Source organism: Hemiscyllium ocellatum, chromosome 23 (assembly GCF_020745735.1).
Source record: "Hemiscyllium ocellatum isolate sHemOce1 chromosome 23, sHemOce1.pat.X.cur, whole genome shotgun sequence".
Lineage (NCBI taxonomy): Eukaryota > Metazoa > Chordata > Chondrichthyes > Orectolobiformes > Hemiscylliidae > Hemiscyllium > Hemiscyllium ocellatum.
Window position 1 is genome coordinate 52,601,956 of NC_083423.1, and position 14,244 is coordinate 52,616,199.

The window sequence follows — 14,244 nt, forward strand, 5'->3', positions numbered from 1 at the left end:
ATCCCTACAGTGTGAAAGCAGGCCATTCAGCCCATCAAATCCATACCAACTCTCCAAAGTACATCCCACCCAGACCCACCCTCCTATCCTATCCCTGGTTTTCCCGCTGTTAATGTACCTAACCTGCATATCTCTGGACACTGTGGGCAATTTTGTATGGCTAATCCACCTAATCTGCCCATTTTTGGATTGTGGGAGGAAACTGGAGCATCCAGTGAAAATGTACAATCTCCACACAGACAGTCACCTGAGGGTGGAATCGAACCTGGGTCCCTAGTGCTGCAAGGCTGCAGTGCTAACCACTGAGCCACTGCGAGCAGACAGAGCCTCAAGCTAGCATTCTCAACATAAAGAGGGTCCCTCTGACAGTGCAGCACTCCCTCAGCAATACTCAAGATTGGAGTGGGACATGAACTTGCTGACTCAGCTACCAACCGAGGCCTGGGGGGGAGGCAGTTCTGGCACTGAATATTCCCAAATCCCAGAGGCATGGCACAGCAGAATTGGGATTGAAATTTCCCACTCAGCTCCATGAGGAAGCATCACACAACTGCAAAGTCTCCGGATGGGAAATCCTCCAACAATCCCAGCTGCCAAGATCATCCCTCTGCCCAGCTCTCTGTATAAATGGAGTGGATGCCACCCCACAAGACTTTGAACGATGATTCAGCTCCCACACACAGTCAGCTCAGTGAGCCTGCAAACCTTGACCAGAACATGCCACTTGCATTAATCTATTTATTACTGAGAATTATTAGTCACCTTTCCATCTGCCAACATCCTCCTGTCTGTCCTACAATCATGAATGCTATTTTGGGAGTCATCCGAGGAAAGAACATTGACACCATTGTGCTACACTCCTTCAACACATGGACTGCACAAGGGCCCACTTGACTGCTGGCTGTCAAGTGCCCAACATGGCTGTAATGATGGAGTGGAAGGCCCACAATAAATGTTCCTCGCACACTCCAATCTGAAGGATAATAGGCTTGAGATAGATCCGGGGGTTTGTGTGATGCCTGGAACAGAATTCGAGTCCCACGTTGAGATCACTGCCTCACAGGGCCTAGCTTAATGAGGCCTACCTCTGTATGAACACAGCTGTCCTCCAATGACCATCCAAACTGCCAGAGGGATAACAGTGACCCCTTTGTTTGACTCTGCTTGGTTCCTGCTGCACACTCACAATGAAGAGGGAAACCAACAAACAGGGCAACGCTCGACTTTTATTTTGATAGCAGACAGCTCATCAATCCAAAATATAGAGATTAACATTCACGCAATCACATTCAAAGGCCGTTCCCCTTTTTGTTCTGAGTGAATTTAACCTGTTCAATTTGTCTGTAATTGTTCCCTCACGATTACCACATGATGACCTTCATGAATCTCCCAAGAATAAGGGCCTATTCTGCTTTCAGAACATCTATAAAATGTTGTTGCTTCTGGTACTACTTAATTGATTTTTGTCCATCTTTCTTGACTTATTTTCCACTTTTGGGTTAAAAGTTAAAATCTGGTTTTAACGTGGTAATTGGTTAGCAACAGTAACAAACTGAATTTATATAGCACCGTAAACATAGTAAAAGATGCCAGACAGGCTTCCTGAGAGTGCAACTGATCGAATTCTGACCCTCAGGCATGACAATGCAACTGACCAAAGGACTGGTCAAAGAATAGGTTTTAAGGTCTGTCCACAGAGTGATGGTAGACTTAAAGAGCTTAGGACCCAGAGATGTGAAGGCATGCATTGAAGTGAGGGCAGAAGCCTGGATTGGGGGCATACCGAATTTTTGGATGGACACAGGACTGGAAGGAAGTTACAAAGACAGTGAGAGGAGGAGCCATGGAGACAGCGGTACAAACCCAGAACAACAAAAGGGGATGTAGAAAGAATAAAGTGATAAAAAGCACAAATTGGCATGATGATTTTCTGTGTTAGTAAAGGCCATTGTATAGATTGACATCAGCCCTCAAAGCACTTATCGCTCCATGAGAAAATTTTATCTATCAATATCGAATTTCAACTGTGCGGTCCCCTGGAATCTTGGTAATCTTTTGCAAGCTGAAAGAAGCAGTCGAACATCAAAAGTATTCCTTTGGTCAAGAAGCAACACAGAGTATCGTCTTAAGGCGAGATTTTGTTTGTATATTAAGGACTCCTTAGAAGCTGTTCAAAATGTCAGCTGAAACCTCGAGAGTCTGTGCAAAATGTCAGTCTAACAAATGCCCTGTTTCTGCACAATAAGCCAGTTTGCCACTCATTGTTCTGTCCCTTTATTGCTGACGATGGTTGCATTTTGTCGCACTGTGGTGTTGCTTTAGTAATACGCATCGCTGCCTCCTCGGGCTCATGCCAACTCAGGACTATCTGATCTCAATTGCTAACCTTCTGAAAACAGAGACCACTTGACTCTTGCTGATCCTTAATCGTTGTGGCCTGCAGATTATTTGACGTTCTCTCTAAACTCAAGCTACGTACTTGGACGTCAGCGCAGAACCTGACCGCAGCAAGAATTAGTGATGCAGTGGTAGTGTTCCTTCCTCTGAGCCAGGAGCCCACCTGCTCTACAGATGCGTTCAGCGATGTTGATACATGTTGATTTGAAAACATAAAACAAATGGAGAATTTGCCTGGTCTGAATTAGTATTTAGATGTGCACTTGTGATGTCAAGTCGGACATGGCTCTGGGTCAACTGCTGGAAAATGGGATTAGGAGAGTTAAGTGAGTATTTTTGACTGCCCGGAGTTACTACTTCTGTACTGTAGATCTTTATGAGTCCACCAGGTCTTGGCTTTCTAAGCACAGCGAGGTTGGTAGTGTTTTCTAATTGGTGGAAACCATGGACAGTAAACATCGCACTATTCTTACTGAGACTGGCCTGAGTGGACATTGCCCAGTGGCCAAGGTCAGGGGTCAATTTGACTGCAAACACTGCATATCACAAGAATGTTCAAGGATTGCTGGGTAAAGTTTCTTGAGATACTGGAGATGCAACGCTAAGGCCTAAGCTACAGGAGCATGTTGGTTCTGTACCAACGACGCCATTGGTATCAGCACTGTCAATTAGTATGGATAGGATAGTGGCATATTGGCTGCTGTTGAGATGGTGGATACTATGACCCCAAGGGGTGATGGCCCCAGGATTGCAGAAGCCAGGTCGTTTTTCTGAGGCCATGACCTCCTGACCCTGCAAAAGCTAATTTGAAGGTTGGCTCTTCCTGATTCCAGTGGCATGCCTGGCACAGGTTGCGGTCTGTCCCAATCTAAAACAACCACTGAGGACTGAGGGTATATCAAATAGGATTGCCTGAAACAGGTGGTCCCCTTTCAAAATGGCAGAAATTAGTTCAAATTGATCACAACGGCTCTCACTACCCAGAAAGCAGTTTGAATTTTAACCTGTGCCATGGGTCCACTAGATATAACTGGGAAGCCTGCGAGCTCGCTCACAAGATCTAAGTGGAAAATGTCAAAACAATGCAAAGCAATATTTCTACTAAACAGCTATCACGCAGGTTGAAAGAAAGGCTTCTTGTTTTTCACACAACACCAGCTCTGTGTCTAAATATATCTCCAAATATGAGAAACCAGTCTCCATGAGATCAAACAACACTTTGCTATTTGCTCAGAAGGAATAATACATCATCAGAAAACCGTTACATTATTCAGTAATAATTCAGCACTGATTTCTCACTAATGTGATAATTCACTCTGTTTCTGTTTTATTTCTCTCTCTCCCTAGCTCACTTACTTTTAACAGAATATCAAAGGAAGTGAAAACAAACTGTGCTATCATTTTATTCTGACTATAAATTTGAGGATGAAGGCTTCCTGCTGGAGACTAAAAATTCATTTTTGGGTCGTCACAAATACTCAATAAATAAAGATCATTTTTGGATGTCAGATTGTTAAATATCCCTCGTGACTAGCAGGTGCTGGTGAGGTCTACTTAGAGTTAACGGGGTCCAGTAAATCTCCGGTTTAGAATCAGACATCTTCAGAAGTGGACGTTTTATGGCTGTTCCCACTGTCTCTCTTGAAGTCTGTTGTTCATTGCTGGAACAGTATATCGCAGTCACTTGGGTAATCGTACAAGCACTTTCCCTGACCCTCGCAGAGCACGAGGTAGTGTTCCTGTTTCTGAGCCAGGAACTCCAAATTTGAGTCCCCCTCCAGGATTTGACAGCCAAGGAAGCTGCGGCTGCAGTGCTACGTTTAAGAAGATTTCAGAAAAGGGCTTTCAGGGCTCTGAAAAGATTAACAAAGATCTTGCCAGGGTTGGAGGATTTGAGCTATAGGGAGAGACTGAATAGGCTAAAGGGCAGCTGAGTGGCTCAGTGGTTAGCACTGCTGCCTCACAGCGCCAGGGACCCAGGTTTGATTCCACCGTTGGGCGACCGTCGGTGTGGAGTTTGCACGTTCTCCCCATGTCTGCGTGGGTTTCCTCCGGGTACTCTGGTCTCCTTCCACAGTCAGGTGAATTAACCAGGGGTAAATGTAGAGTGGTAGGGGAATGAGTCTGGGTGGGATACTCTTCGGAGGGTCAATGTGGACTTGTTGGGCTAAATGGCTTGTTTCCACACTGTAGCAATTATATCATGATAGAACAATGTAGGTTGGCACTTTTTTGTTGGAGTGACCTTTTAGAAGTTGATAAAATCATGAGGGACATGGTTGGGCTGAATAGCCAAGGTCTTTTCCCCAGGGTAGGAGTCCAGAGCTAGAGGGCATAGGTTTAAGGTGAGAGGAAAAAGATTTAAAACGGACCTAAGGGGCAACTTATTCACACAGAGAGTGTTGTGTGTATGGAATGAGCTGCCAGAGGAAGTGGTGGAGGCTGGTACAATTACAACATTTAAAAGGCATCTGGATGGGGACATGAATAGGAAGGGTTGAGAGAGATATGGGCCAAATGCTGGCAAATGGGGCTAGATTGATTTCCGATATCTGGTCGGCATGGACGAGTTGGGCCAAAGGGTCTGTTTCTGTGCTGTACACCTCAATGATTCTATAAACAGCTGGAGCACCATGGCAATGGCAGATGGTAAGAGCAGGAGAGATGCCTCTCAGCTGGAACGAATGTTGGCTTCTCCGCTATAACCATCCATAGCCTCATACTATCACATGCAGATGAAGGCACATGTCGGCACATTAACGTGGACTCCATAAGTGGTGATAAAATCACTGGAGTAGCAGTCCGAATCCACCATAGAATTTGAATTCAATTCTGAAATTTCCTGGGGATTGCAGGATAGCTCAGAGGTTGGCACTGCTGCCTCACAGTGCTAGGGACCTGGGTTTGATTCCACCCTTGGGTAAGTGTCTGTGTGGAGTTTGCACAATCTCCCTGTGTCTATGTGGGCTTCCTCCCATAGTCCAAAGATAGGAAGGATATTATGAAGCTGGAAAAGATTCAGAAGAGATTTACCAGATATTACCAGGGATGGAGGGTTTGTGTTATAAGGAGAGGCTGGGAACTTTTTTCACTGAAGCACAGGAGGTTGACAAGCATAGAGTCATGGAGATGTACAGCACGGAAACAGACCCTTCGGTCCAACCCATCCATGCTGACCAGATATCTCAATCAATATAGTCCCATTTGCCAGCACCCGGCCCATATCCCTCCAAACCCTTCCTATTCATATACCCATCGAAATGTTATAATTGTACCAGCCCCACCACTTCCGCTGGCAGCTCATGTATCATCCTCTGGGAGAAAGCTGCCCCTTAGGTCCCTTTTATATCTTTCCCCTCTCACCCTAAACCTATGTCTCTAGTTCTGGACATCTCCACCCCAGGGAAAAGACCTTGTCTTTTTACCCTATCCGTGCCCCTCATGATTTTATAAAGCTCTATAAGGTCACTCCTCAGCCTCCGACGCTCCAGGGAAAACAGCCCCAGCCTATTCAACCTCTCCCGAAGTTCAAATCCTCCAACGCTGGCAACATCATGGTAAATCTGTTCTGAACGCCTTATAGAAGTTAAAAAATCATGAAGGATGTAGATAGGGTTCATGCCACATGCCATTTCACACTGATTGGGGTATTTCAAAACTAGGGGGAAATTTTTAAGGTGAGAGGAGAGAGATTTAAAAAAGACATGGGGGCAATTTATTTAAACAGTGGGTGGTTCACATGTAGAATGAACTTCCTGAGGAAGTGGTGGATGTGGATACATTCATAAAGTTTAAATGATATTTGGATAAATGTATGAATAGGAAAAGTTTGGAGGGATATGTCTCAGGAGCAGGCAGGTGGGACTAGTTTAGTTTGAGAATATGTTCAGCAAGGACTGGTTGGTCCAATTCTATGTTGTATGACTCTACGTGCAGGTTAAGTGGATTGGCCATGGTAAGTTGCCCATCGTGCCCAGGATGTGCAGGCCAGAGGACATGTAGGGTTACAGGAACATGGTAGGGATGAGTGGGATGTTAATCGGTGGCTCGGTGTGGACTCGATGGGCCAAAGAGTCAGCTTGTACATTGTGGGCATTCAACGATTCAAAGCTCGTCTAATGACAACCACGAAAACAATGGAGGGAAGGAAATCTGCTGTCCTTAACCTGGTCTGACCTGCATGGAGCTGACACTCACAGCAATGTTGCCATCTTGTAAATGCCCTCTGGGCAAGAAATGCTGGTCTAGTCTGGAACCGTGACTGAATAAACCACCACCACTATAGCTTCACCAAAAGCAAAGCCAACCTTGCGCTTAGCTGATACCTGAATGCTTTCTCTTACTCTTCCCTTGAGGTACTGAGACCAAAGGAGCCAACGTTCTTCTTGTTCCCTTGGGCTGAGATTCCCACTGATTGGAATTGGAAGAAGACCCCTTTGAACTGTCGAGGATGCCTGGGATTGCTGAACCGTAATAACGCTGTGAATATTTGCCGAGCAAAGGCCTGTCTTAAAAATATATCTCTTTTCAGAGGAGGACAACTGGGACAACTGAGAAACAGAGAAGGAGAGAGATTGCGAGAGAGAGAGAGAGAGAAAAGATATATATATAGAGAGAGAGAGGAGGTAAGTCTGAGTTTGTAATCCACCATATGCTGTGTTCCAGTCTCAGCTGTCCTAGAGAGCTGGGCTCAGGCCAATCACTTTCCACACAGTGAGGGTGTGGGAAGTCAGAAGGGAGAGTCAACCCAGCATACTTCCTGGGAACTGCGTACAAAATGGCAAGGGCACAAGCCTGGAAGTGGTTCAGCTGCCTGAGCCTTTGGATGTCAGGGGGTGCTGCTACCTGAGAGCACAGTAAGATTCCTCGAGACGAGAGAATGCGACACTCAAAGAAGCCAGTTATGTCGATTCTTTCAAAATTTCCGGGTACTGGATGGTTTCTCATCCATTACACATATTAAACTGTGCACAGAACTGATTACTGCAGCCTCCTTCAGCCCTTACTGTTCTTAATACTTCCCCTTTTCTATACATCAAACATTCCCAATTAAAACACCCCTTTTAAAGAACACAGAAAGTAATTCAAACGTACAATCCCTACTGTTCTTCAGCGGCTAGGCAAGTTATCTCTGTTTTGACATTAAGTAGGCTGTTTCTTCCTGACAAAATGTAATTTAATTTAGCAAAGTCAAAGAATAAGTGACTCACAAAAAGAATTACATGGTTGTTATCTGTCAAGACTGTCAGGAAGAATTACACGGACATTATCATCCTAACGATTCAGGCTGCCTTTTGTCTTCTCAGGGAATGTTGTTTCTCTTCACACTTATTAATTAATCACATCTACACATGGCTAACATTCTCCTACCTGACAACTAAACTTCAGTCTCAGTGTTGCTAAGTACTGTATTTAATTACAAACTATTAAGGAAAAATGGTCACGATCTTTGGCATGTTTCTGTCAGAGCCTTGTTTGACGAATTGTTTTGAGCTAAAGGACTAACAAAACAATCACCCCAGAACGGTTGCTAATCAAAAGGATCACCTACCCAGAATCTTGCTGATGTTGGAGTTATGCATGTCAGGGAAGGCTTGAAGAATCTTCCGTCTCTCGTCCTTGGCCCAGACCATGAAGGCGTTCATAGGCCGCTTGATATGGGGTTCACTGCTGCTGCGACCACGAGCTTCTCGGTAGATCCTGGGTTCGGAGACTCCTGCATTTCCTGTCGGTAGCAGTGGATAAAGGAAGAGATTAATTCCAAGCACCGAACAGTTCCAACCGGTGCTCTGGTCATCTGGCTGATGGTTATTCATTGGGAACTCGCTGCACACAAAGCATGTGGGCACCCAGCACACATACAGCTGCAGGGCCAGAGGCGGCACTGCCAATAACGCTGCACATTTCCTGCATCAGAGGACTGGATGCCAGACAATCGCTGCCCCATTCCAAACAGCTGGCTGCCTCACCTGTAGCATGGCTCGCAGCTCTGCTTCCTGGGTGAGCTGGGCAGTGACTGAGTGAGTGGGCAGCAACAATTGGCACCACAATAATGACAGTCAATAGCACCCACTCCCTGTCCCAGTACAGTGCTGGTGCGCAATAATGTCCCTTAGCAACACTAACTTCCTGCTCCAGGGTGGTAGAATTCTAGAATCCCTACAGGGTGGGAAGAGGCCATTCGTCCCATCCAAGTTCATCAATCCTCCAAAGAGCATCCCACCCATGCCTGCGCCCCCTCACATATCTCTGTAACCCTGCATTTCCCATGGCTAGTCCACCTAGCCTGCACATCTCTGAACACTATGGGCAATTTAGCACAGACGACCCACCTAACCTGCACATCTTTGGATTGCGGGAGGAAATTGGAGCACCCGGAGGAAACCCACGCAGCCACGGGGAGAACATGCAAACTCCACACAGACAGAATGGAACTCTAGCTCCAGGTGCTGTGAGACAGCAATGTTAACCACTGAGCCATCACACTGTCTCACCTCTAACAGTGAGAAGATGCATTTGCATACGGTCTCTTTTAAACAAAGTATAAAATGTTTCATAGGTGTTTTATCGGACCAAATTTAACACTAAGCTGCAGAATGATGTATTCGAGCAGATGAGTTGGGGTGTCAGTTTTAAGAAGTGGAAAGAAAGAGAGAGAGAGAAAGAAAGGTTAAGGGAGGGAATTCTAAAATTTAATGTCTAGACTGTTAAAACCATGACCACCAATGGTGTGGCCAAAGATATAGAAGTGCACAAGGAAAGAACACTAGGGGGTAGTAGGCCTGGAAGGGGTTTATGGAAAGGAGTGAGAGATAGCCCTGGACAGAGTGAATGGAGAGTTCATTGCAGACATTAATGTCACACAGACTAGCTACCAATTGCCTCTGAAATCATGTCTCATTAAGGTTCACAAATAATAGCCAGTTATCCCAGTCCTCTCTGGATCGGTATTGTGAAATTCCTGTCCAAAATACCCATCTCATCAATGTTGCCCACATCCCAAAGAAAGAATAATCCTGATGCTCGGAAGCCAATGCCTGGAACTATATTCCTGAGCACCAATCCAAGTTTTTCTGAACTCTTAAAGTTTAAGCATTTACATTGAATCAGTGTATGCACAACCGCCAGTCTCCTCAAAACACATGTTGAGTTTCATGAAGAAGCTAACGTATCATTGACAGTGGAAAGGGTTCTGATGGTATGCTAACCTGGCCTTTCTTGTTTCCAGTGTTAATGATTCCGCTGTGCCTCAAAGTCACTAAGAGGCACTTGGGTTCAAGTTCAAATTGGCCCATTAACTCACTGCCAGTGAATGGCAGAGGCACAGCGCAGAGCAACTCAATATTTGCACCACCAGAGACAGACCCAAATGCATGTCCCCAACATGAAGAAGTGCATGGGTCAATCAGTCAAGTTCTGGTGCAGGCTGGCCAACCACAGAAATGTTAAACTTTGTCAATTACAAATAATCCCCATCACCTTATGATTCCCCATTCTTCCCTCAACCTTATGCCTTAGGTAGAATTATTTGGAATCTACCTGTCTATTCAGCCCAAATCATCTCACATCCTGTACAGACTCCCATTCTACTGTATCTCTGTTCCCTTCATCATTTTCCAAATGCCCATTAAATGGATTTATACCATTCCCTGTGCCAGCACAGTCTCCAGTACAAACACTTTATTCAATTTCTTTCTAGTATCAACGATTTCTAATTTTGCTCTTCCTTAATGAATGGAAACAATTTCTCTGCGTCCACTCTATCAAAACATTTTTTTAAATTTAAAGACCTCTATTGAGGCAATCCTCTGCCTTGTCATTTGAGGAGGAGAGTGATCAATCCTGATCATCTACATCCAACAGGTGGCATGCCTGTCTTGCTAGGTCCCACCACCAAACCATCATCTCCCAGACCATCCAGGACCTCATCACCTCAGGGGATCTCCCATCCACCGCCTCCAACCTCATAGTCCCACAACCCCGCACCGCCCGTTTCTACCTCCTGCCCAAAATCCACAAACCTGCCTGCCCCGGCCGACCCATTGTCTCAGCCTGCTCCTGCCCCACCGAACTCATCTCCCAATACCTCGACACGGTCCTGTCCCCTTTAGTCCAAGAACTCCCCACCTACGTTCGGGACACCACCCACGCCCTCCACCTCCTCCAGGATTTTCGCTTCCCCGGTCCCCAACGCCTTATTTTCACTATGGACATCCAGTCCCTGTACACCTCCATCCCCCATCACGAAGGACTCAAAGCCCTCCGCTTCTTCCTTTCCCGCCGCACCAACCAGTACCCTTCCACTGACACCCTCCTTCGACTGACTGAACTGGTCCTCACCCTGAATAACTTCTCTTTTCAATCCTCCCACTTCCTCCAAACTAAAGGAGTTGCCATGGGCACCCGCATGGGCCCCAGCTATGCCTGCCTCTTCGTAGGATATGTGGAACAGTCCATCTTCCGCAACTACACTGGCACCACCCCCCACCTTTTCCTCCGCTACATCGATGACTGTATCGGCGCTGCCTCGTGCTCCCACGAGGAGGTTGAACAGTTCATCAACTTTACTAACACCTTCCATCCCGACCTGAAATTCACCTGGACTGTCTCAGACTCCTCCCTCCCCTTCCTAGACCTTTCCATTTCTATCTCGGGCGACCGACTCAACACAGACATCTATTATAAACCGACTGACTCCCACAGCTACCTGGACTACACCTCCTCCCACCCTGCCCCCTGTAAAAACGCCATCCCATATTCCCAATTCCTTCGTCTCCGCCGCATCTGCTCCCAGGAGGACCAATTCCAACACCGCACAGCCCAGATGGCCTCCTTCTTCAAGGACCGCAGATTCCCCCCAGACGTGATCGACGATGCCCTCCACCGCATCTCCTCCACTTCCCGCTCCTCCGCCCTTGAGCCCCGCTCCTCCAACCGCCACCAAGACAGAACCCCACTGGTTCTCACCTACCACCCCACCAACCTGCGCATACAACGTATTATCCGCCGCCATTTCCGCCACCTCCAAACGGACCCCACCACCAAGGATATATTTCCCTCCCCTCCCCTATCAGCGTTCCGCAAGGACCATTCCCTTCGTGACTCCCTTGTCAGATCCACACCCCCCACCAACCCAACCTCCACCCCCGGCACCTTCCCCTGCAACCGCAGGAAATGTAAAACTTGCGCCCACACCTCCACACTCACTTCCCTCCAAGGCCCCAAGGGATCCTTCCATATCCGCCACAAGTTCACCTGTACCTCCACACACATCATCTATTGCATCCGCTGCACCCGATGTGACCTCCTCTATATTGGTGAGACAGGCCGCTTACTTGCGGAACGCTTCAGAGAACACCTCTGGGCCGCCCGAACCAACCAACCCAATCACCCCGTGGCTCAACACTTTAACTCCCCCTCCCACTCCACCGAGGACATGCAGGTCCTTGGACTCCTCCACCGGCAGAACACAACTACACGACGGCTGGAGGAGGAGCGCCTCATCTTCCGCCTGGGAACCCTCCAACCACAAGGTATGAATTCAGATTTCTCCAGCTTCCTCATTTCCCCTCCCCCCACCTTGTCTCAGTCGGTTCCCTCAACTCAGCACCGCCCTCCTAACCTACAATCCTCTTCCTGACCTCTCCGCCCCCACCCCACTCCGGCCTATCACCCTCACCTTGACCTCCTTCCACCTATCCCACCTCCATCGCCCCTCCCCCTAGTCCCTCCTCCCTACCTTTTATCTCAGCCTGCTTGGCTCTCTCTCTCTTATTCCTGATGAAGGGCTTATGCTCGAAACGTCGAATTCTCTATTCCTGAGATGCTGCCTAACCTGCTGTGCTTTGACCAGCAACACATTTGCAGCTGTGATCTCCAGCATCTGCAGACCTCATTTTTTACTTGTTAGGTCTAAGCTTTGCTAGCCTGTTCTCTCAGATGAAATTCCTATGTGTTATCGACCTTTGGCTAAAAAAAACTGTGTCCTGATGAATTGGTCCATGGCAAAAAGCAGCATATCTCCCACAATTTTCCTATGATGGGGCTATCACATCTTAAGGGCAAAAGTACCTTCCACCTTGTTGTACTCTATCTCATGTAACACAATCTTTATTCTGGCATTGACTAGATTGCTAACTGAATCCTGAAAAACCTCAATACATATGTAGCATTTGTTTCTTGTTTAATAAAGAATGCAGTATTCATTTTTCTATGTCTTCTGTACTTGCATATACCTGGTTAAGTCTGCTAGCTTGTAAATCAGTACTTTAGCATAAAGTTGCTCTTACGGCTTTCATATCGTGCTGGATTATACACTGCATTTCATTTACTTGTTTTCTATTCTGCGATGGCACTCAGGTATGTTAATATACAATGAAGGTTAGAACTTCCTTTTAAGTAGCACTTTTGCCATTAAGTCTAACAGGAGAAATCACACAAGAATTTATCTGAAAACTATGACGTTGATGACCAAAACATGTGAGCACAAGAACATGCAAAACAACCATTCGATGAAATTTGACGTGGAAAAGCCCTTAATTTGAATGAAGCCATAATTCAGAACAAAGGGTACTAACCATCTGCCTCTCCGCCCACATTAAAATCTACCATTGCGTGTCCAAACTTTCCATCTTCCGGTCGCTTCTCAGTCAGATGCTGGGTGAGATTTTCCAATGATGTTTTCTCATGTACCTGTAAATGAGAAGGGTCCACTTATAAACAAACTGAGTGCCTGAATCAAAGAGACAGCAGCATTCTGCTACATACTGAGTCTCAAAACAACTTGCTCGATTATTGCCAAATTTCCTTTCAGCTGCATTGTTCAGGAAGAGTCATCTTGAATAATAATGTTGCATTTTGTCTCTATATACTAATATTAAATTGATTAGGTTTTTTGTTTCTCTAGGGTGTAGGGAGCAACGTTAAGGCTGCCAACGTTAAGGCTGCACTTACTGTGAAGTCCATGTTGCCCTGCTAACTCAGGGCCACGAGAGAGAATTAGGAGTCAACCATTTTATATGGGATCAGAACCACAATCAAACAAAGCCACATCAGGACACCATACTGCTTTCTGAAAGGTCCTGGTACATCCAGAATCTGGTTTCCAGCATCTGCAGTCATTGTTTTTACCACATTCTAAAACCTGTCCAGCAGCTTTTGTGATCCCATTCTACCTGAAGCCAATTCACAAACTAGATGTTAAAAAGTCCAAAAATACCATTACACAATACTTTGGAAATTATGGAAAAGCACTTTATGGAAACTTTGAATATTCAGTTTAATTTGATTCGGTGTATTTTTCCAACTACTGCCTATTCAGGCAAACTGCACGAGTTTTCTTGCACCAGTTTTGCAAACTTGTAAGCAATGCGTTTCCTGTGCCTGCCTATGTCGTATAACAGGTTTTTCAATGAAATGTCTTATTTCAATTCTTGCTTTTCAGCACTAAATTCGAAGCAAACTCACAGAAATGAAGAGGGCAGTGTTGCCTCTGAGAGTTCTTGGAGAACTGTCCCGCAGTATTAAACTTGATGACCAATTATAAAATGCAAAGTGGAGCTCTTCTGATGATTGTCCAAAACTGTTCAGGGAATCTTGGCCAAGGTCTCTCTCCTTACACAGCCGATTATAAGCCACGACTCACTCTCATCCTGGCGATTTTGCCCTCATAAAATCCACTCGCTTAATTCCAAGGGACATGCACTTGAATGGATAAGCCAGGTAATACGTAAAGCACGAGCTGATTCTGCTCTTGTCTCAGCGAACTGCTGCCTATTTCAGGGTCATTCTGGAAAGTACAGATCGTCCAGCTGGGTTTTGCTTCTTTCCTGCGAGTTGTTATCTAAA

At 46.1% G+C, this 14,244-nt stretch overlaps 1 protein-coding gene across 8 annotated transcripts in view; it reads right to left on the minus strand.

Annotated features, from left to right (window-relative positions):
• sox5 (SRY-box transcription factor 5) overlaps positions 1 to 14,244 on the minus strand; it is a 383,477-nt gene that overhangs the window by 17,260 nt on the left and 351,973 nt on the right. For all 8 annotated transcript variants that reach the window (XM_060842999.1, XM_060843001.1, XM_060843000.1 and 5 more), the window contains 2 exons: positions 12,975 to 13,089; positions 7,949 to 8,122 (listed from right to left, as the gene is read on the minus strand). In XM_060842999.1, coding sequence (XP_060698982.1) covers positions 7,949 to 8,122; positions 12,975 to 13,089 — 289 coding nt within the window. The remainder of the gene's footprint in view (positions 1 to 7,948; positions 8,123 to 12,974; positions 13,090 to 14,244) is intronic.